Genomic DNA, 24,686 nt, shown 5'->3' with positions numbered 1-24,686 from the left:
GTTGAGAGGCCAGACAAACGTGTGGTTCCTGAAGAGGAGCAGCAGCCTTTTCAGTAGTTGCAGGGGAAACAGTCTGGATGATTGACTGATCTGACCTTGTAACATTAACCAAAATAGCCTTGCTGTTGTGGTACTGCGAACTGCTGAAAGCAAGGGGAAACTACAGCCGTAATTTTTCCCGAGGGCATGCAACTTTACTGTATGATTAAATGATGATGGCGCCCTCTTGGGTAAAATATTCCGGAGGTAAAATAGTCCCCCATTCGGATCTCCGGGCGGGGACTATACAGGAGGACGTTGTTATCAGGAGAAAGAAAACTGACGTTCTACGGATCGGAGCGTGGAATGTCAGATCCCTTAATCGGGCAGGTAGGTTAGATAATTTAAAAAGGGAAATGGATAGGTTAATGTTAGATATAGTGGGAATTAGTGAAGTTCGGTGGCAGGAGCAACAAGACTTTTGGTCAGGTGAATACAGGGTTATAAATACAAAATCAAATAGGGGTAATGCAGGAGTAGGTTTGATAATGAACAAAAAAGTGGGAGTACGGGTAAGCTACTACAAACAGCATAGTGAACGCATTATTGTGGCCAAGATAGACACAAAGCCCACGCCTACGACAGTAGTACAAATTTATATGCCAACTAGCTCTGCAGATGAGGAAGAAATTGAAGAAATGTATGATGAAATAAAAGAAATTATTCAGATTGTGAAGGGAGACGAAAATTTAATAGTCATGGGTGACTGGAATTCGTCAGCAGGAAAAGGGAGAGAAGGAAACGTAGTAGGTGAATAAAGATTGGGGTTAAGAAATGAAAGAGGAAGCCGCCTGGTAGAATTTTGCACAGAGCACAACTTAATCATAGCTAACACTTGGTTTAAGAATCATGAAAGAAGGTTGTATACATGGAAGAACCCTGGAGATACTAAAAGGTATCAGATTGATTATATAATGGTAAGACAGAGATTTAGGAACCAAGTTTTAAATTGTAAGACATTTCCAGGAGCAGACGTGGACTCTGACCACAACCTATTGGTTATGAACTGTAGATTAAAACTGTAGAAACTGCAAAAAGGTGGGAATTTAAGGAGATGGGACCTGGATAAACTGAAAGAGCCAGAGGTGGTACAGAGTTTCAGGGAGAGCATAAGGGAACAACTGACAGGAATGGGGGAAAGAAATACAGTAGAAGAAGAATGGGTAACTTTGAGGGATGAAATAGTGAAGGCAGCAGAGGATCAAATAGATAAAATAACGAGGGCTAGTAGAAACCCTTGGATAACAGAAGAAATGTTGAATTTAATTGATGAAAGGAGAAAATATAAAAATGCAGTAAATCAAGCAGGTATAAAGGAATACAAACGTCTCAAAAATGAGATCGACAGGAAGTGCAAAATGGCTAATCACGGATGGCTAGAGGACAAATGTAAGGATGTAGAGGCTTATCTCACTAAGGGTAAGACAGATACAGCCTACAGGAAAATCAAAGAGACCTTTGGAGAAAAGAGAACCACTTGTATGAATATCAAGAGCTCAGATGGAAACCCAGTTCTATGCAAAGAAGGGATAGCAGAAAGGTGGAAGGAGTATATAGAGGGTCTATACAAGGGCGATGTACTTGAGGACAATATTATGGAAATGGAAGAGGATGTAGATGAAGATGAAATGGGAGATACGATACTGCGTGAAGAGTTTGACAGAGCACTGAAAGACCTGAGTCGAAACAAGGCCCCAGGAGTAGACAACATTCCATTAGAACTACTGACAGCCTTGGGAGAGCCAGTCCTGACAAAACTCTACCATCTGGTGAGCAAGATGTATGAGACAGGCGAAATACCCTCAGACTTCAAGAAGAATATAATAATTCCAATCCCAAAGAAAGCAGGTGTTGACAGATGTGAAAATTACTAAACTATCAGTTTAATAAGTCACAGCTGCAAAATACTAACGCGAATTCTTTACAAACGAATGGAAAAACTGATAGAAGCCGACCTCGGGGAAGATCAGATTGGATTCCGTAGAAATGTTGGAACACGTGAGGCAATACTGACCCTACGACTTATCTTAGAAGAAAGATTAAGGAAAGGCAAACCTACGTTTCTAGCATTTGTAGACTTAGAGAAAGCTTTTGACAATGTTGATTGGAATACTCTCTTTCAAATTCTGAAGGTGGCAGGGGTAAAATACAGGGAGCGAAAGGCTATTTACAATTTGTAGAGAAAGCAGATGGCAGTTATAAGAGTCGAAGGGTATGAAAGGGAAACAGTAGTTGGAAATGGAGTGAGACAGGGTTGTAGCCTATCCCCGATGTTATTCAATCTGTATATTGAGCAAGCAATAAAGGAAACAAAAGAAAAGTTCGGAGTAGGAATTAAAATGCATGGAGAAGAAATAAAAACTTTGAGGTTCGCCGATGACATTGTAATTCTGGCAGAGACAGCAAAGGTTGGAAGAGCAGTTGGACAGTGTCTTGAAGGGAGGGTATAAGATGAACATCAACAAAAGCAAAACTAGGATAATGGAATGTAGTCTAATTAAGTCGGGTGATGGTGAGGGAATTAGATTAGGAAATGAGACACTTAAAGTAGTAAAGGAGTTTTGCTATTTGGGGAGCAAAATAACTGATGATGGTCGAAGTAGAGAGGATATAAAATGTAGACTGGCAATGGCAAGGAAAGCGTTTCTGAAGAAGAAAAATTTGTTAACATCGAGTGTAGATTTAAGTGTCAGGAAGTCGTTTCTGAAAGTATTTGTATGGAGTGTAGCCATGTATGGAAGTGAAACTTGGACGATAAATAGTTTAGACAAGAAGAGAATAGAAGCTTTCGAAATGTGTTGCTACAGAAGAATGCTGAAGATTAGATGGGTAGATCACATAACTAATGAGGAGGTATTGAATAGAATTGGGGAGAAGTGGAGCTTGTGGTACAACTTGACTAGAAGACGGAATCGGTTGGTAGGACATGTTCTGAGACATCGAGGGATCACCAATTTAGTATTGGTGGGCAGCGTGGAGGGTAAAAATCGTAGAGGGAGACCAAGAGACGAATACACTAAGCAGATTCAGAAGGATGTAGGCTGCAGTAGGTACTGGGAGATGAAGAGGCTTGCACAGGATAGAGTAGCATGGAGAGCTGCATCAAACCAGTCCCAGGACTGAAGAACACAACAACAACAACAACAACAACAACAACAACAGTTCACTCTTGTTAACTGAGTTTTCATACTGTCATTTCGTCATTTGCAGATAGTGAGGGAGCTATGAATGTTAGAAAATGGAGTGTCAAGTGGAGAAATCGGATCATTTGCGACACGTTCTTCTGTTTGAATTCAGTAGAGCGATGACAGTAGCGGAAGCGGCCAGAAACATTTGCGGCAAGACTTATTTCAAGCTATGAGCAATGTCAATTTTTTTAGCTGGAGAAATGGAGAACTTTTCTGATGGTACAGGGAAAGTTATTACATAGTCGAGTGCTAGCAAATACAAAAATCTTGATACTTCCAGGTCGATTCCAACTGTGTGCCAGACCGGGACTCGAACCTTTGTAACCTAAAGAGCTTAACTAGACAAAAAAGTCTGATCATTAAAAATACCTGGACCGCAGAGGTCACATATTTACGAGTGGCCATTCCGAATGACATGAATGTTAAATATTTTGATGTGGCTGGAAAATTACGTCCATCGGGAGTAGTGAGAGTTAGTATCCATTGATGTGGGTTAACTCCTTCGTTGGTTCCTGAGTATAGTTTTTGTACTTGCGATAACTACCAACTGAAATGGTTACTGAGTGAGAGAAGATGCCATCCTCCGTATACATATCGCTCGTGGACCGTGATGGAGGACCTACAGAAATGGACAAGCATCATATATGAATAAGATAGTAAAGCAAAGAATTGAAACTGGCGCTAGATTCTTTGGACTACATAGCTTTTGGAATAAAAACAAATCTGTACCTCATGCAGCAGATGCACAAATAACTTTTGCCAGACGCAGAGCCATCGAGACGTAATACCTATTATCTTGAAATCTGTCATAATACGACTCAGATCAGATAGTACGCTTTACGGCATTTGTAGGTATATCACCGGTAAAAAGAATCGATACGGAAATGCATATCTACCGATACAAAACACCAAATAGAAGAAATAGGTTAATATTTTGAGACCACGACAGGAAAGAATTATTGAATAAATTTATGGCGGTTGTTATCGCGGTATTAGTGCCCGTTCTGTAGGAAATGCTACTCCAGAAATACTTTGTAAAAGTTCGTGACCTGCATATAACGCCGGTAGTTACAGAACCTAAGCACGCAAGTATTTATAACTAGCAGGTCCGACGCTGTTTATTATTTGTCGTCACGATGGGAGGAATAACAATGAAAACGTTCCGTTGGGATTGCTACATCCAGAGCAGGTAGGTCCAAATATCGTATAAATTGTGCTCTGTGATGTGCCCAAATTTCTGTAATTAATGTGGGGTTGGTATTCCGTGTAGCGATTCGACAGTGTGTTGGAGACTGCCGAGCGTAGATGCTACCTCACTGCTGACACATGTTATTAAGTCCAACGGATATCTAATGACCTCTTCGTCGATGGATTGTCAACGAAGAGAAATCTTAACACTAAAAGTAACTTGGGCGGACCCCGATGGAATGTAATAGGACCGTTGTCTTTCATAGCATAGATACATGATCTAATTGTAACGCCGTTAAGTTTCATGAGTCTTTTCGCGGATGATGCTGTTATACACAGAGACTTTGCAACGCTAGAAAATTGTACCGAGTTGAAGGAAGACCTGCAGATGATCGGCGCTTGGTTCAGGGATTCCCAGTTGAATCTCAGGATGAACAAATGTAATATACTGCACATACACAGAGAGAAAAGACCCACATTATATGATTACACGATTGCAGAACACTCGCAGGGAGCAGTAACATCTATAAAACGTCTGGAACTATGAGTAGGGAGCAATTTAAAGTGAAACGACCACATAAAGTAAATGCAGATAAGGCATATCGTAGACTGAGATTCATTGTAAGAATTCCGAGGAAGTGATGTCCGCCCAGAAAGAAGGTAGATTTAAAAGAAACCCTCGTTCGGTATATTTGAATACTTCTATATTGTTCCTCAGTCTGAGATCCATACCAGACATGATTGTTAGAGAAAATGGAGAAGATCCAAAGAAGGGCATTGCCTTCCGTTACAGGTTCATTTAGCAAGCGCGAAAGCGACACGAAAATATCCATCCCAACTCCAATCTCAGACACTGCAAGAGAGGCATTCTGCATCACGGTGTGGTTTATTGTTATCCTGCGCATATATCGAGAAAAGTCCATGAGGGCAAAACTGGAGAGATTCGAGCTCAACCATTGTTCTTCCCGCAAACCAATTGTGACTGGATCGGGAAAGTAACAGCTGTACACAAAGTACCCTCCGCCATACACTGTAAGGAGTCTTGCGGAGTATCGATGTATAGATAGATGTACCAGGGAAGATACGTCCTAATACTCCTTCTTTCCCACTTTAAATCGAGGAACGAATGGCCTTGCCGCAGAGGGAACACCGATTCCTGTCAGATCATCGAAGTTAAGGGCTGTCGGGCTGGGCTGTCTGTTGGATGAGCGACGATATTGAATAGTTGTTACACGTGGATATTCGTACACATAGTACCCCAATTATTTGTACTTTTCAGAAGTGCTGTTTGAATAAAGTCAGTTTCTTGGTGAAGATTGTTAGTAATCATTTTTTGGTATATATTAGCGCAAAATCACGAAAGGTACCACCACGTCGAAATAAAATCAGCGAAGGCGGAAACTGCACCATATTCCACATTTTCATACCTTACAAGGTAGGAAAGACATCTTTGCATGTGTCTCTGGGCATCGAAAAACATTAGCAGCAATAACGAACACAACAAACAATTGTCTGTGCATAACAAGAACCAACAAACAAGTCCTTCTCTTACTGAGGGAAAAAAAAAAAAAAAAAAAAATTGGACCATACTCGCAGGCGAAAGTAACTGGACAGTTGATATATTTTTTCAGAAACACTTTGGTTTCGCATTGTTGATTCCGTCAATGAAATCTAACTATCACAAACTTGACAATAGGATGTCCTGTCATAAGCAGAAGCGTTGATTGGTAAACATTTTGGTTTGGCATTGTCGATTCCGTTAATTTAAACTAACCATTACAAACTTGACAATAGGAAGTCCTGTCACGACTAAAAACTGTGGACGATGCTCCACTGTCGTTAGCCGAAGATTGCAGGTAGAATGTTTTGGAACTAACCATTACAAACCTGACAATAGGAAGTCCTGTCACGACTAAAAACTGTGGACGATGCTCCACTGTCGTTAGCCGAAGATTGCAGGTAGAATGTTTTGGAACTAGTAGTAAGCTTATTAACGTCTTCCATATTACAATATTAGATTTAGCCAAATTAATTTGGCAATTACAATATTAATAATGGGAAGTCCACTCATCACTATTTAAACGTGTGGACGATGCCCTGCTGTAGTTAACTGTAGGTTGCAGGTAGAACACTTTGGAACTAGTTATAAGCTTATTAACGTCATCCCATATTACAATATGAGCTAGCAGAAACTATAACAGCTTCTAAAATTTTACGGGTGTCGATAATGTGAATGCAATTTTGCCACCTAGGTACAGTTACGTTGTCGGAGAAGTAAAATAAACTATCATTGAGTAAAAGATCGATACAGTTATAAGTTATGATGCTAATATTTTGTGTCATCGAGAAAGGCGTGGATCATGGAATTAAATATTCCTTGCAAAACTTCTGCAGGTAACACCGTATATTACGTACAGGGTGGCATCGCGAATGTTTGGCTATTCCGAGGCGGAGCGTCCGCCTCAGCTACTTCGGAAAGGGCACTTGAGCGCGGAGTGGGTGGGAGAGGTTAATATTAGCCGGCTGCTAAGCTGCGGAAGAGCCGTGTCCCGAAATTAATTCGCTATTCTTCCGTCCAATATTGCTTCCCGGTCGTAAGTCCACTCGAGAAACAGTTGCCTGCCGGAGATTAGCAAGCCCGAGGGCGCCCTCGCCACCCAGCCGCGCACAAATTAGCTGACGCCTGTCAGCAGTCAGCAAGTTAACCCTGCCAATGAGAAGGCACTTTCCTGCGCCTCAGGAACATGGACGAGAACTGTGTTCTCCGTGCCAAACAGTTCACATTTGTACGAACTACCAGGTTCTATAGGCCTACTGAGTTGTAGACGAGATGTCGAAGACTACCGCTGCAGTTTATGTATTGCCATTTAACATCTCAGGAAAAAAAACAGCTGCATATTCCTCATATGCAATTGATGTTCATACGACATATTGAGTCTCGGTTTTATCTAACAAGGATCACACTGAGCGCGAGGTCGGAAAAGACCGATGATGTTCCAGCATTCGAGTCACACATATTGTCTACCATGCAACCGCAATGTTGGCTGCTAACGGCAATAGGGGGCGAGACTGGAGGTACACAATGGTGAGCACACCATGAGGCTCCGAAGCGATGTTGAACTGCTTAGTTGACGGTTAACTCACAGCAGCCGGCCGGGGTGACCGAGCGGTTCTAGGCGCTACAGCTCCTAGAACTTAGAACTACTTAAACCTAACTAACCTAAGGACATCACACATATCCATGGCCGAGGCAGGATTCGAACCTGCAACCGCAGCGGTCGCGCAGTTCCAGACGGTAGCGCCTAGAACCGCTCGGCCACCTCGGCCGGCTGAACGGTCGCAGGTTCGAGTCCCGCCTCGGGCGTGGATGTGTGTACTGCCCTTAGGTTAGTTAGGTTTAAGTAGTTCTAAGTTCTAGGGGACTGATGACCTCAGATGTTAAGTCCCATAGTGCTCAGAGACATTTGAACCATAGCAACACCATCTCCAAATTTCACTGTTGGCACTACACACGCTGGCAGGTGACGTTCACCGGGCAATCGCCATACCCACACCCTGCCATTGTATCGCCACATTGTGTACCGTGATTCGTCACTCCACACAACGTTTCTCCACTGTTCAATCGTCTAATGTTTATGCTTCTTACACCAAGCGAGGCGTCATTTGGCATTTACGGTCGTGATGTATGGCTTATGAGCAGCCGCTCGACCATGGAATCCAAGTTTTCTCACCTCCCGCCTAACTGTCATAGTACTTGCAGTGGATCGTGATGCAGTTTGGAATTCCTGTGCGATGGTGTGGGTAGATGTCTGCCTATTACACATTACGACCCTCTTCAACTGTCGGCGGTCTCTGTCAGTCAACAGACGAGGTCGGCCTGTACGCTTCTGTGCTGTACGTGTCCCTTGACGTTTCCACTTCACTATCACATCGGAAACAATGGACCTAGGGATGTTTAGGAGTGTGAAAGTCTAGCGTACAGACTATGACACAGGTGACACCCAATCACCTGACCACGTTCGAAGTCCGTGAGTTCTGCGGAGCGCCCCATTCTCCGCTCTCACGATGTCTAAGGACTACTGAGGTCGCTGATATGGAGCACCTGGCAGTAGGTGGCAGCACAATGCACCTAATATGAAAAACTTATGTTTTTAGGGGTGTCCGGGTACTGTTGATCACATAATGTATGTGGTATAGTCAACCCCACATCTCCGTTTAATCTGCAACAGTTCTGGTGCTTTCACTTCTCCCTGCCTTTTTTTTTTTCAGTGGAAATAGAGAAGAAGGGCAACACATTTCATTACAGGTTCATTTAACAAGCGCGAAAGCGATACAAAGATGCTCATTCAATTCCTCCACTGACAGGCGCTAAAGGAGAGGCGTTCTGCACGCAGTGTGTTTTATTGCTAAAATCCTGAGAGCGTTCATTTCTAGAAGAGTCAGTCAATATATTGCTTCCTTCTGCGTATCAAACAGACGACGCTCGTAAAATTGGGGAGATTGAACCTCATAGGAGGCTTATCAGTAATCGTTCTCCTGCCGGATCGTTCTTGACCGGCAAATGAAAGGGGAGAAGTGACTGTGGATGCGCAAAGCACGCACCGTCACACACCAGCAGGTGCCTTGCGGAGTATGTATATAAATGTCGTAGCGTCACATTCAATGGCTGAGAGACGCGTATTTCACTGTCGCAGAAAAGGCAGTGAGTGATTCGGCTGCAAGAAACCAGACGAGGAATGAGGGTTCGCTAATCTTCCGGCAAACGAACCGCCGCTGAGGCGTGCAGCTTTTAATGGTCTCCCCGGCAGACCACGGACTGTCCGTTTGCTGTGCTAGCGCTGCCCGTCTTCAAAGGAGAATATTACGGGGATTAGGTCCCGTCCCCTTGGCAGGCAGGTGCGGTGCGGTGCAGAAACGTTTTGAAGGGAAAAAAGGACGTAGAACGGAAGCAAATGCCATGTCTCTGGAACCTGTAAAACCGGAACCATTGTAGTGGCGTGAAGTGGCGTGTTCATTGTAAATTATGGTTGACATAGCAAAACTAGTACACCTATACCCATACTCTGCAAACCAGCGTACGGTGTGTGGCGAAACGAACTTAGGAAGAAGGGTATATGGTAGTTGAACTTTTATAATCCATGCTACTGTACAAAGACAAGTCGTTGTTTAAAGCAATAACCAAAAATATCGAAACGTTCTTGACCGATTTGCTTAAAATTTTTACACGTTACTCTAATGAACGGTCGAAAGGGCATAGGCTACATATTTCTTAAATACAAGGGTAATCCCAAAAGTAAGGTCTCCTACTTTTTTAGAAGTACAGAACTCTGTTTGTGTGGGAACTGTTATGATGAGTGCTTCACGTGCTGTGTGCAAATATGCGCACGCCGCGCTGAGGCGCTCAGTCTTGGCTTGGCAGCCGTTGAGAATGGAGCTCCCGTTGGATGTTACCGCCAAGTTTTTGTACGCAAAGGTCACTGCGTCGATTTAAATCCATCGCCAATTGACGGAACTGTATAGTGAATCGTGCTTGGATGTCAAAAATGTTGGTAAGTGGTGTAGAGAGTTTGCAACTGGTCGGACCGAAATTCACGACGAAAAAAGCAGCGGGAGACCGTCATTTTCTGAGGAGCCAGTGTTGAAGGTTGAGCAAAGCAAGCGTGAAGATCGGCGGATCACACTGGATGATCTCTGTACGCAGGTTCCTGAGGTTTCCCGAAGCACCGCTCGCAGAATTTTAACGGAAACATTGAACTACCGGAAGGTGTGCGCAAGATGGGTGCCACGCATGCTGACTGAGGACCACATGCGGCGAGTTGATGCTTCCCGCGCATTTCTTCACCGCCTTGCAGCCGAACAGGACAATTATCTGGACTCAATTGTCACGGGTGACGAAACCCGGGCATACCACTTTACACCTGAGGCCAAGCAACAATCACACCAGCGGCGGCATCCTTCTTCGCCAAAGCCGCGGAAATTCACTCTGCAGCGGAGCGTGCGCTGATATGAAACTTCCTGGCAGATTAAAACTGTGTACCGGACCGAGACTCGTACTCGGGACCTTTGCCTTTTGCGGGTAAGTGCTCTACCAACTGAGCTACCCAAGCACGACTCACGCCCCGTCCTCACAGCTTTACTTCTGCCAGTACCTCGTCTCCTACCTTCCAAACTTCTGTTAAGTTTGGTTGCCTCTACCAACACCCCAGTTGATAGAGCACTTGCCCGCGAAAGGCTGTCAGGACGGGGCGTGAGTCGTGCTTGGGTAGCTCAGTTGATAGAGCACTTGCCCGCAAAAGGCAAAGGTCCCGAGTACGAGTCTCGGTCCGGTACACAGTTTTAATCTGCCAGGAAGTTTCATATCAGCGCACACTCCGCTGCAGAGTGAAAATCTCATTCTGGCTCTCCTCTTCCGGTTTTTCCACAGTCCATGTTTCACTATCATATAATGACGTGCTCCAAACGTACATTTTAAGAAATTTCTGCCTCAAATTAAGGCCTATATTTAATACTAGTCGACTTATATTGGCCAGGAATCTCCTTTTTGCCTGCACAACTAGCACAAGAGCTGACAAGTGCTAGAATAATCACACAGTCAGCTTAACAGGTCATGCATCCAAGTTGCTGACAATATACAGCAGAAGACTGCAGAAAGGTCAAGATCCGTTCGTAAGATTTCTCGACCTGGAAAAAGCGTTCGACAATGTCAAATGGTGCAAGATGTTCGAAATTCTGAGAAAAATAGATGTGCTATAGGGAAGGACGGGTAATAAACAATAAGAAGGAAGAATAAGAATGAAAGACCAAGAACGAAGTGCACGAATTAAAAAGGGTGTAAGATAGGGATGTAGTCCTTCGGTCTTACTGTTCATTCTATACATCGAAGAGGCAATGACGGAAATAAAAGAAATGTTGAAGACTGGGATTAAAATTCAAGGTGAAACGATATCAATAATAAGATTTGTTGATGACATTGCTATTCTCAGTGAAAGTAAGAAGAATTACAGGATTTGCTGAATGGAATGTACAGTCTAATGAGTACAGAATATGGACTGAGAGTAAATCGAAGAAAGACGAAAGTAATAAGAAGTAGCAGAAATGAGAAAAGCAACAAACTTAAGTCAGGATAGGTGATCACGAAGTAAATGAAGTTACGAAATTCTGCTACCTAGGCAGCAAAATATCGCTTGACTAAGGGAGCAAAGAGAACATAAAAAGCAGGCTAGCAATGAAATATTAGATACCACATTAACCCCACTTTGTATATTGTACCTCACTGAAGAGTTTTAGCTTGAAATGAATTTTGTCCTTCTGTAAAGAAGTTAGCGCCAGGATCAGAATCGCAATCAAACGAACTTAGTAGCGTCTCATCAAAATCGATAAGAAAAATATTTCAAGCTCTAGCACATAAGCCGATTATAATTTTTCCGCTGCGTCATCGCCATCCACTTGAAACGCGCCACTGACTGCGGGAATTTTAGGGTCTATAGTAAATTATGGCATACGTTTATTTTTGTTACCAGACTATGAAATATGAACAGCAAAGCTGCATTTAATTATTTTGAGTCACAATACCTTTCTGTGAAACTATTTTCGGAGCCGAAAATACCGCCCCAACAATCCGTGGCATTTTGCTCGTATGAAACTAGCGAACTGATTGCTGCGCTGCGCGAGGAATTCGAACTGCAGCAGCGATCGAAAAGCGTACCATGTCGAACAGACGTTATATCAGCTTTCATGGCAATTAGATTCGAACCGAAAGTGATCCAGATTTGAGACCGAAAAAGAATCAAGGATTTTGAAGTTACTCTTCTTGTTCTCCTTATGACTTTGGAATTTCTGTTCTGCGAGAGAGTGCTCTCTCTATAAACGCTGGGTGATCGGTTTGGTTCTGTCACAACAACGTTTCTGTTAAAAGTTCCGCGGAGGTTTTCCTTTCCCACCTACAGCAGCTAAACCTCACGCGAGATTTTGTTACAATTATAAGACGTTAGACAGTGAATGAACTCTCAAAATTGTTTCTTTCACTGTTGTTTAACTTTTAAAAAGAGTCGTTGATGGCTAGAGGCACACACCTAGTGTGCGGTCGTCATGTGATGCATTCCTGTCTTTGGCGACAGCCTTTACGTTTCATTGCCCATTTGTCGCCCGTTTGTATTTTTCGTATAAATCTTTTCTTGCTATAAATTAGGATTCTTCTCAGTTTCTTCATATTACTGGAACTCAGATACATGCTCTTTCTAACAGTTACCTAAACACATATATCGATATGTGGTGCCTATTCTGCCGGACACGTGCGGCTGAGCAGATACCAATGGTGATACAGCATCTACAGCCGCGTACAGACATTGAAATAAATCAAAACGAGGAAGGCTGAAAATTTATACCAGACCGGGACTGGAACCTGATGCTCTGCTTCTCTAGAACGGTTACGTTAACCACCTCGGCCATCCGTACACGCTTCCAGTCCAATCCAACTTCTCAACCTGCCATACGTAAGTAGCGCCCCGATCCGTTGGCCACACTGCTCGTAGCATTCGCTAAGTCCCGCAGGGTTTCGGAAGGTGGGATGCATCCACACTGAAAATACCTTGAGCCGATCTCTCTCATGTTTATATTGATACCTGGTGTCTTCTGTAGGACATGTCCGACAGAGCCGACACCACATATCAACTTACACTCGTGTTGAGAAAAAAAAAAAAAAAAAACAGAACACCTTGAACACCGGATATAGGGCATTCATATTCACAGGAAATGTGCATTAGTATGTTCTGCAGAAACAATTATCATTTCAGTCACCTCGGTTCAGCATGTAAGCTGTTGCCTAGTAGGTACGAGGTCCGCCAGGGGCCCTGATAACTTGTTTATGCGTGATGGTATCGACGCGTACAAGGTGCGAATGGCGTCCTATGGTGGAGCCATCTATGCTGCACTCACCTGGTACCAAAGTTCATCTGTGGTAGTTGGCACTGGGTCACAGAGCTGCACCCGTCGTTTCACCATATACCATACATTTTCGATTGGCAACAAGTCTGGTGATCCGGCGGGCCAGGGCAAAAGGCTGACGTCCTGTGACACCAAGAAGGCACGCGTTCGTGCAGCAACATACGGCCGTACATTGTCTTGCTGAAAAATCGCGTGTGGGGTGTTGTGCAGAAAGGGTATGGCTACGTGTCGCAGAATGTCATTCACGTAGGTCGCACAGCTCACAGTGCCCTGGACACACACCAGCTGTGATTTGTGGTTGTACCCAACAGCACCATGCATCATAAGGCCTGGAGTTGGTGCTGTATGTGCAAATGCAGTCACTGTGATGCTGCTCCCTCTGTCATTTTCAAACAACCAGAGACTGGATTCGTCCAAAAACACTATCTGATGCCATTCCTTTCCCCAGGGACGTCGTTCCATATACCACTACCGTCTAGCATCTTTCTGCACATTCATCAAAGGTAGGCGGAGAAGTGGACGACGCGCTCGTAACCCATGCCGTAATAAACAACGACGGACTGTCACCGCTGACAGAGTACGATGTGTTACACTGTTCCACTGTTGCGCCAGAGCTGAGGAGGGCGCAAATCTGTCCTGCAGTGCCATTCAGATGAGGTATCGATCTTCTCGGGGTGTGGTCTGGGTGGTGCGACCTGACCCATCTCGTCGTGTTGTATGGCCTTCCGTGAGCCATTCTGCACACACCCGTTGCGCTGCCGAAACACTTCGCCCCACACGAGCAGCTATTTCCCAGATGGATGTATCACATTCTCTCATACCAATAGTGCGTCCTCTTTCAAACTCACTGATTTGACGGTACGGTTCGCGCATACATCTGCGAGGCATCGTGTACGTCTGCTCAAGTCACACTGCTTCATTACGTTCGGTTTATAGCGACAACGAGCGCCGCAGGAACATTTTGGCGTTAGCTGGTGTCGCACCGCGATATCGATGTTGACCTTGAACCCGCTGGCCAACGTGGTTCAAAAGCTAATCATTTCTGGACAACATAGTAATGTACATGTCCTGTGAATATGAACGTCCTATCTCTAGTCGTTCAATGTTTATATTTTTTTAAACATAAGTGTTCATATGAGCGAGGACAGCTCTAGTCGCTTTTGGTGCCGACGTACCACATATTCCGAACCCCTGAGAGACTTAGAGAATGCTAGGAGCAGTAAAGCCAATGGTTGGGGCACTACTTTTGTGTAAAAGATTTATATTTTGGTTGGACGGAAAGTGTGTCCGGGTGGCCGAGGTGATTAAGGCAACCCTCGAGGGAAACGGTGTATCCGGGTTCGAATCCCAAACCGCCACAAATTTTCAGCCTTCAATGTATGTAGGAAGCTGAAAACCTGATATCTCGTAATATAAATGTGCTTGCAGCACAACTCTCTCATTGCCAAAGAGTGGTTCCGTTGTGGGCGCGGAAGGATGAGGCCAGTTCTTGCTAAACTAAGATGGTTATACTTACTCTTATAGGTAAGTCATAGCAATATTTTCATTAATGTACATCACATTCATAGCACAAATATAATGATATGAATATTATAGCTTGCCCACGCGAGGTATTGCTTTTGTTTTCTTATGAATAGGTAACTACGTACCGAAGAATTACATTTAGTTTTCGCAGCTGAAGGGCACAAGAAATTAAAATTTCAGTTGATGAGTTGGATCGAAGCGTCATATTGGACCCATGAAGACGCTTTAAGAAGTAGAAGTGAATTTCTAGACACTATCGACACATGAGTTCTGTGTAATGCCACTATGCTGCTTTAATCATTACAAAAAGCTTGCGTCATATTCAGAGACAATTTTATTTAGTTTTTATTACAATTAACACTTGGAACTGCGTCCGTTTAACGAGTACAGTGTCTTAAGCTGTAATCACTGACTGGTGTGGCCGAGCGGTTCTAGGCGCGTCAGTCTGGAACCGCGCGACCGCTACGGTCGCAGGTTCGAATCCTGCCTCGGGCATGGATGTGTGTGATGTCCTTAGGTTAGTTAGGTTTAAGTAGTTCTAAGTTCTAGGGGACCGATGACCTCAGATGTTAAGTCCCGTAGTGCTCAGAGCCATTTGAACCATTTTTTTTGTAATCACTGACATTTCTAGATGTTTATCAATTTCGAATTACCTTTTATAGTTCTTATACAGTACATCATGTTAACGAAGTATGTTTGCGTGAGGATACAACTCTGTAATGTTTCAGAAGGAGGAAAACGAACGGAACACTACAAGCATGTGAGCGAATTTGCGGAAATCCAGCAATCGCCCGTAAAACACAAGTTGATTTATTTGGTTAATGCTTTTCTAGAGCTGCTTCATCACGCCACTGATTAATGTTGTACCAGTCCTGATTGGACGCGCCGACACGAAATGTCAAATAACCGCAGTGGCGCGTGTGTAAATACCTGTAGCGCGGCTCAACGGCTGACCAGCAAGCACGTGGTCGAGTGAGCTTTTGGGAACTCACTTATTATTACGTTTCGTTACCATAGATAGAGACTGTGAACATCACGTGAGCTGCTTACCCTGGCATCATCGTGTCGCAGTGCAGCCAGCAGACAGAAAGCACCTCGAAATTATTAGTGCGGTTCAGGTTGGAATGTGTCGAAATAATATTTTACATCACAAACAAATAATTGGTTTCAGTGTGATTAGAATAGCAATGCAGCAGGGCGACGACCATCTACGACGATTCCAATTCCTTAATCTGGTTCTCAGTAATAATGGCTGCCCTCCAACTCTACAAGCTGTGTTCGTTGCGAAGTTACGACTGGACTTCAAAAAGTAAGTTATACATTATTATGTCAAGTCAAGTAAGTTATATTGCATGCTGTATTACACTTTAAGTTTTCTTAGGTACGTGATACAAAGCAGCCACCAAGCCACAGTAAATGACGCTCGGAACTCTATTCCAATCGTTCAACTTCTCGAAGACAGAAATATGCTCTTTGATCACGGAGCCATTAGAGAACCGCTGTTGTGTGATCGCGTCCTCATTGCTGGTCAATCTCTGCTCCCCCTTCCCTCCACGTTCACAAGAGGGAGAAGAGGACAATGAAACAAGCAAACAATCCTAATTGACATCGGGCAGGAAACCAATTTTCCCCGACACGACTTATTAAAAATGGTTCAAATTCCTCTAAGCACTATGGGACTCAATATCTGAGGTCATCAGTCCCCTAGACTTAGAACTACTTAAACCTAACCAACCTAAGGATATTACACACATCCATGCCGGAGGCAGAATTCGAACCTGCGACCGTAGCAGCAGCGCGGTCCCGGACTGAAGCGCATAGAACCGCTCGGTCACAGCGGCCGACCGACTTATTAACATTGAATATATGAACGTCTCATAACAGAGTCCCGAAGGATCCAAACTGCAGATATACGCTTGAAGACACACCAGTTACTACAAGAGTTCCACATGGCAAACGTTCGTGTGAAGGGAGACTTCAGCATGTATCTTCATCGATGTGCAGGCGTATCCCAAATGCTCTGACAACCATCCAAAATGCGATCTTGCAGTCTATCGACACTATCAAGGGGGCTCGAATAGACGAAAGCTTTTTAATATCCCCACAGAAAAATAATCCAACTAGTTCAACTCGGAAGACCTGGGAGGCTGTTATATTGTCGAGCCACAACCAATACACTTGTTGTCGAAGATTCACGCTGCGATTCGTGAAGAGCCACAGGAAAGTATTCCAGTGCATCATCATGCTTGTACCAACGCCTCCTTTTACTAGAAGGAACATCATCCAAAACGTAGCCACAGGACATAACAATATTACAAGATTGGCACGACTGTAATGGTGCATAGGTCATATCGGGGAAACTATTGGCTTCTGGGCCGAGGTCTGTTAGGGTTATTTCTTTGTTTCATTATCCTCTTCGCATCCTTTCGTTTGTACCTATAATAATCAAACACACTACATACTGTGAAAATTAATAATCCCATGACACTCCACTGGTGTACGATGGGCGTTCAGTAAATAATGTGACATATTGTTTTTCTGAAAACAGGTTGGTTTTATTCAGGATTCCAATGCACCATATTACCCACCACTCATTTGGCTACAAAACTCTGTATTTCAACATAATCTCCATTCAACGCAACGGGTTGTCGCCACCTTACTGGGAGGGCATGTATGCCCCCTGGTACCACTCTACTGGTCGACGTTGGAGCCAATGTCTTGCTGCATGAATCATCCATGTACTGCATCCTCGCCCGCCCGGCTAGCCGCGCGATTTAACGCGCTGCTTCCCGAGCAGGAAGGCGTGCCGGTCCCCGGCACGAGTCCGCCGGGCGGATTAGTGTCGAGGTCCGGTGTGCCGGCCAGCCTGTCGATGATTTTTAAGGCGCTTTTCCATCTGGCTCGGTGAATGCCGGCTGGTTCTCCTTATTCTGCCTCAGTTACACTGTGTCGGCGATTGCTGTGCAAACACTGTCTCCAAGTACGTGTACACCATAATTACTCTACCACAAATTGAGGTTACACTCCTCTGGTATGAGACATTTCCTGGGGGGTTCAATGGGAGCCGAACCGCACAAAACCTTGGGTTCAGTGTGGGGCGGCGGTGGGGTGAGTGGACTGCTACAGTCCGTTGTGGGGATGTGAACCACTGAGGGCTACAGCGGGGACAGAGCCTCTCCGTCGTTTCTAGGCCCCCAGTTCCACAAAACACACTGCATCCTTTATTGAGCTAACTCATTGCACTATATGGTCTCCTGTTAGGCGACAAAAAATCCAGCGGGCACACACCTCTGAGTGTCCCAACTGATGGACGAGTGTGTCAGCACTACCAACAGAGACGTCGAGTTGTGTAGCGAGGTGTCTGATTGTAATCCGACTATCACTATCACCTCGAATGAGAGTGTCCACACGTTCCAACAATGCAGGAGTCACAGCTGTGTGCAGCCGGCCAGCACACGGGTGATCGGACAGGTTTGCGCAACCTTGTTGCGATGATGACACACGCCTCATTCACCGACTCACCGTGCTTTTGTTCACTGGAAGGTCTCTGTGGACATTCTGCAAGCGCCTATAAATACCTGCTATGATCTGGTTCTCCACTAAATTAAACTATGACAGCTCTCTTCTTAGAACGCACCTTCGTTACAGACGCTATTTGGAAGGCTACGTATAGCGGCGCCACCTATCGGAACTGCATGAAACTATAGGGGATATTGCTAGAAACTTTTCAATCCAGTCGCACAGCTGGTCTGATATTCCGTACTCTGGTGTCTTCTTCATTAGGCAGCAGTGCGGAGCTGTATCGAACACTTCCCGAGATCAAGGAACGCGGTATCAACTGGAGCGGCGGTATCTGCTGCTTTGTGAGACTCGCGGACGAGGAGAGAATGCCGAGTTTCTGACGATCGTTGCGTAGCCCACTTCCAGTATCATTCGAGTTATCGATGCCCCTGGCAGGAGTGTCACGAACTGTTTAGTGCTGATAATTTTTTGTCCAGCAGCGTACGGCAGAGCAGCAGTAGCGCCACACAGGACGATGACCTGCGCGAAGGCAGGCGACACGCAGTCGTAGCGGCCGGCGCCGGCGCTTGCTCGGCTATCTGTCGGACGCAGGCGGCCGGCGCGCGGTCCGCCCGCGGTCTGAATGGCCTTCGGATTACCGTCTCGCGTCCGCCCTCGCCTCTGCCGCGCCGGGCTCCTAAGCCGCCCATTCAATCCCGGCCCGCTCTGCATACAGACGGTCGCCAAATTATCCGGCCTTTCTGCCGCCGCACCTAGCCGCCGATCCGCCTTTGAAAAACTGCCAAGGACTCCATAATACAACTTGCGCATTATGCGAATTGATTCCCTTTTTTGCGGGCGGCGGTCGCCCCCTCCGTGGCTTCATCTCGCAGCCACTGGCCATGTCCATTCCAGCTATCACCCCTCGTCGGACCTCCTCGGCGCCCTACGGATCGGCCGCTCTTCGACGCTGCCAGGCGGAAAATGTCGGGGCGCCGGGCCCCGGACGACGCCGGCGGCCATTTTCGCAGTAATCTGTTCCCTCCAGGGTCGGCGCGATTCCCCAAGGTCGGCTCCACCTTTTTTTTCCCTTCCCTCCCTCCAGCTCGAGAATGGGACGGCGCCATCTGTCTACTACAGGTAGGGACGAGAAAGTTTTGTGATCGTCCACCAGAGACGATGCACTCATATTCGAATCGAGAATTGCAGATCAAATATAAATCGCATCAACCAGGTAACGATACTGTATAACCTGTGAACCGTTGTCAGTGGTAGCGCCACAAAATGATTGTGTACGACCTGAGTAGGGTCGTATTTACGGTAGGACTCTCTATTATACACTGATGAGACAAAGAAACTGGTACACCTGCCTAATATCGCGTAGGGCTGCCGCGAGCACGCAGAAGTGCAGTAATACGACGAGGCATGGACTAGACTAATGTCTGAAGTAGCGCTGGAGAGGACTGACACCATGAATCCTGCAGCGGTATCCATAAATCCGTGCCGCGCGGGATTAGCCGAGCGGTCTCAGGCGCTGCAGTCATGGACTGTGCGGCTGGTCCCGGCGGAGGTTCGAGTCCTCCCTCGGGCATGGGTGTGTGTGTGTTTGTCCTTAGGATAATTTAGGTTAAGTAGTGTGTAAGCTTAGGGACTGATGACCTTAGCAGTTAAGTCCCATAAGATTTCACACACATCTGAACATCATCATAAATCCGTAAGAGGACGAGGGGGTGGAGCGCGTCACAGTGCATTCCAAATATGCTCAATAATGTTCATGTCTGGGGAGTTTGGTGGCCAGTGGAAGTGTTTAAACTCGCAAGAGTGTTCCTAGAGCCACTCTGTAGCCATTCTGGACGTGTGGCGTGTCGCATTGTCCTGTTGGAATTGCCCAAGTCTGTCGGAATGCACAATGGATATGAACGGATGCAGGTGCTCAGACAGGATGCTTACCTACGTGTTACGTGCCAGAGTCGTGCCTAGACTTATTAGGGGTCCATATTACTTCAACTGCACACACCCCACACCATTACACAGCCTACACCAGCTTGAACAGTCTCCTGAGGACACGCAGGGTCCATGGATTCATGAGATTGTCTTCATATCCGTACTTGCCCATCCGCTCTAAAAATTTGAAACGAGACTCATCCGACCAGACAACATGTTTCCAGTCTTCAACAGTCCAATGTTGGTGTTGACAAGCCCAGGTGAGGCGTAAAGCTTTGTGTCGTGCAGTCATCAATGGTACACGAGTGGGCCTTCGGCTCCGAAAGCTCACGTCGATGATGTTCCGTTGAATAGTTCACACGCTGACCCTTGTTGGTGGCCCAGAATTAAAATCTGCAGCAATTTGCGGAAGGGTTGCACTTCTGTCACGTTGAACGATTCTCTTCAGTTGTCGGTGGTCCCGTTCTTGCAGGGTCTTTTCCTGGCCGCAGTGATGTCAGAGTTTTGATGTTTTACCGGATTCCTGATATTCGCGATATACTCGTGAATTGGTCGTACGGGAAAATCCCCACTTTATCGCTACCTCGGAGATGCTGGTCCCATATCTCGTGCGCCAACTATAACGCCACGTTCAAACTCACTTAAATCTTCTTAACCTGCCACTGTAGCAGCAGTAACCGAACAAGTGCGCCAGAGACTTTTTCTCTTATATAGGCGTTGCCCACAGCAGCGCCGTATTCTGCCTGTTTACATATCTCTGTATTTGAATTCGCATCCTATACCAGTTTCTTCGGCGCTTCAGTGTAATTTGCTACAGATTTACTGTCTACTGTAAACTTTATGTTGCGTATAGAGAGTGAGTCGCATAACATTTAAGACCCCTTTAATTTAGTGAACAGTACAACATATCGAAACAAGGCTTACTGAACACTGCATAAATTTTCAACTGTCAAAATCGCTAAAATAGTTTATTTATACAGATAACCTGTTTCAGCCGACTCCTAGTATAGCTCACGATACCAACATAGAAATACATTGTATATGTGCCGCCAGAAGACGTCACGCAGCCGCCACATGTTAAAACCCGCGGCATATATGGCAGCCCGATGGCGGCGTTGTGCTTCGTGGATCACGATACAGGCGCCACCGAGCGAACCTTCGCAGTATAGCTAGCAGTACGAGTCTGGTTTTGGTCGGCGAGCGAGTATCTACCGGGGCCAGAGCTCAATAGTGGAAGCGGCCGTTGGGTTTAACGGCACGGCGAGGCTGTCGTGGTGGACGGCAACAGCAAGGAACAGGACGTTGGCCGGGGACTTTCAATACGGCGAGACTGGGCGCAGTTTGCTTCAGAGCTATCTGGCTAGCTGTTACCGAAGCAGAAACTGGAGACAGCGGGACTGCAGATGTTATTATGTGGCGTGCGCTGCCGTGTGTACTGATTGAATTCAGCCTAATAGCATACATTATACAACCAGTACTTGCCTTCAAACTGTGCTTCATATCTGTCAATTCTAGATTCCCTAAGTTTTTCAGATGCATATTATTTTGGCCACTAGATTTGATGTCGTTTGATTTTTCGTCATGTTCTATGCAATCAACCCGCTCCTTATGTAACTGTCACGTTGCAAGGTAAGCTTATTTGGATCGTATTTTAATTATAAAAGTTCTCTTAAAGATCTGAAGTAGAGTTTGCTCCTTGCGTAATGGTTATGTGTGTAACCTTTAATATGTATGTATGTATTTGAATCCATTTTTTAATTACGAAGTAGCATAGATACTTCTTGTGTTTTCACTGTAGTGGAATTTCGAACTTCTACATGAGCGTTTTGGTGTTGAGTGAATTCTTGTTGAGTCGCTACAAAGCTTATTTATTTGCCCATACTTTAACAGTTTCGTTCTGAAAAATGTAACTGTCTTTTGAATTTCTAAACACAGTGCTTTTTATGAGAAAATGACTATTCAGAACTCGCTTGAATATAATAAAAATGATTTTGGCAAGGAGCAAGAACTAATCACAGCTCAATCCAGTCATACCATTCGCTCTAGCGGCACAGTATGGCACTACTTACTGTACTAAAGGACTGAAAACATATATCCGAAGATGGCAACAGAGAATTGTCGATACCGATTATCTGTGTGAATGAACGATTTTAGCGACCTTGGCGGTTGAAAATTAATTCAGTGTCCATAATACTATTGATCATCCCCACGCTGACGATATCAGAGGTGTATAAAGATTTACTACTAATGATAGTTAGAATTTTGCTGGATGTTGACTCTTCTAACTTCTTGTACGAATAGACATACTGAAGCATTTTTTTAATGGAAAACTCATGAACAAAAAGTAAAGGAATACTGTTACAAAGGGCTTGTTAATGTAAAGTTGAAACTCTTTGCAAAAATATACAACAAACGCACTGAAACTGCATGGTAACGGCGCGTCAGTCGGCTGTTGCGTTAAAAGATATTTATTGTTGTAACAAATTTAAAATTAAAATCCAAGTTTTAAGAGACACTCAGACCTTCAAGAGTGCCTACTTTAAAGCTTACGACATGTGCAGTTTCAAAGTACTATTAGAGTGTTTGATTTTGCTTGAGCACGGAAGAAAATAGGCTAAGAAATAAAAAAGCCAAAAAATCTATCGACTCAAATGGTGTAAACAGTTCATTAACCTATGGTCTTGGAATTTACACACCCAGGCATTTACAGGATACGGTTATACCCGCAGTAACGAATTACGCAGAGAATTGGAGGTAAGTACGTACTATTTCTGTCGTACAGGACAATACTGTAAAGATAAGAAGTACTATATCACTGTTGACATGGAAAAAATAATTCTACGTTTTAAATTAAGTTTTAAAAGGGAGAAGCAAGAGACCTGTCGGATTCTGTAGGAGCGTTTCAACGACACTCATGAACGAGATACTATCGTTCAGAATATAAGACCAGCTTTGTGATTGGATTGAAGAGTTTCTAGCAAAAAGAACACAGCATGTCATTCTTAACGGAGAGCAGTCTTCAGACATAAAAGTACCTTTCGGCTTATTCCAAAAAGAACCATAGTTTTTACAGTATGTACAAATGACGTAACGGCTGATTTCGGAAGATGTAGGAGGCAGTTTTCGGATGATGATGTTGCATACAGAAAAGTCGCAACGTTAGAAAATTGTAGCGAAATGCTTGCAAAGGCTCGATGCTTGGTGTAAGGATTAGCAGTCGACGATCAACAAAAACATATTTTACTTAAGGGGCATAGATAGGGGAAAATCCGATTATTGTATGGCAACACGATTTCCGAACAATCACTGGAAGCATTCATATCCATTAAATACACTCCTGGAAATTGAAATAAGAACACCGTGAATTCATTGTCCCAGGAAGGGGAAACTTTATTGGCACATTCCTGGGGTCAGATATATCACATGATCACACTGACAGAACCACAGGGACATAGACACAGGCAACAGAGCATGCACAATGTCGGCACTAGTACAGTGTATATCCACCTTTCGCAGCAATGCAGGCTGCTATTCTCCCATGGAGACGATCGTAGAGATGCTGGATGTAGTCCTGTGGAACGGCTTGCCATGCCATTTCCACCTGGCGCCTCAGTTGGACCAGCGTTCGTGCTGGACGTGCAGACCGTGTGAGACGACGCTTCATCCAGTCCCAAACATGCTCAATGGGGGACAGATCCGGAGATCTTGCTGGCCAGGGTAGTTGACTTACACCTTCTAGAGCACGTTGGGTGGCACGGGATACATGCGGACGTGCATTGTCCTGTTGGAACAGCAAGTTCCCTTGCCGGTCTAGGAATGGTAGAACGATGGGTTCGATGACGGTTTGGATGTACCGTGCACTATTCAGTGTCCCCTCGACGATCACCAGTGGTGTACGGCCAGTGTAGGAGATCGCTCCCCACACCATGATGCCGGGTGTTGGCCCTGTGTGCCTCGGTCGTATGCAGTCCTGATTGTGGCGCTCACCTGCACGGCGCCAAACACGCATACGACCATCATTGGCACCAAGGCAGAAGCGACTCTCATCGCTGAAGACGACACGTCTCCATTCGTCCCTCCATTCACGCCTGTCGCGACACCACTGGAGGCGGGCTGCACGATGTTGGGGCGTGAGCGGAAGACGGCCTAACGGTGTGCGGGACCGTAGCCCAGCTTCATGGAGACGGTTGCGAATGGTCCTCGCCGATACCCCAGGAGCAACAGTGTCCCTAATTTGCTGGGAAGTGGCGGTGCGGTCCCCCACGGCACTGCGTAGGATCCTACGGTCTTGGCGTGCTTCCGTGCGTCGCTGCGGTCCGGTCCCAGGTCGACGGGCACGTGCACCTTCCGCCGACCACT

At 45.3% G+C, this 24,686-nt stretch overlaps 1 protein-coding gene across 1 annotated transcript in view; it reads right to left on the bottom strand.

Annotated features, from left to right (window-relative positions):
* LOC126413074 (teneurin-m) overlaps positions 1-19,214 on the bottom strand; it is a 118,743-nt gene extending 99,529 nt beyond the window's left edge. The window contains exon 1 of the mRNA XM_050082971.1: positions 19,043-19,214. Coding sequence (XP_049938928.1) covers positions 19,043-19,214 — 172 coding nt within the window. The remainder of the gene's footprint in view (positions 1-19,042) is intronic.
* Between the last annotated feature and the right edge of the window lie 5,472 nt (positions 19,215-24,686).

This window comes from Schistocerca serialis, chromosome 7 (genome assembly GCF_023864345.2).
Source record: "Schistocerca serialis cubense isolate TAMUIC-IGC-003099 chromosome 7, iqSchSeri2.2, whole genome shotgun sequence".
Classification (NCBI taxonomy): domain Eukaryota; kingdom Metazoa; phylum Arthropoda; class Insecta; order Orthoptera; family Acrididae; genus Schistocerca; species Schistocerca serialis.
The sequence above is the reverse complement of the archived record's forward strand: the minus strand, read 5'-3'. Positions and strand labels throughout refer to the sequence as shown.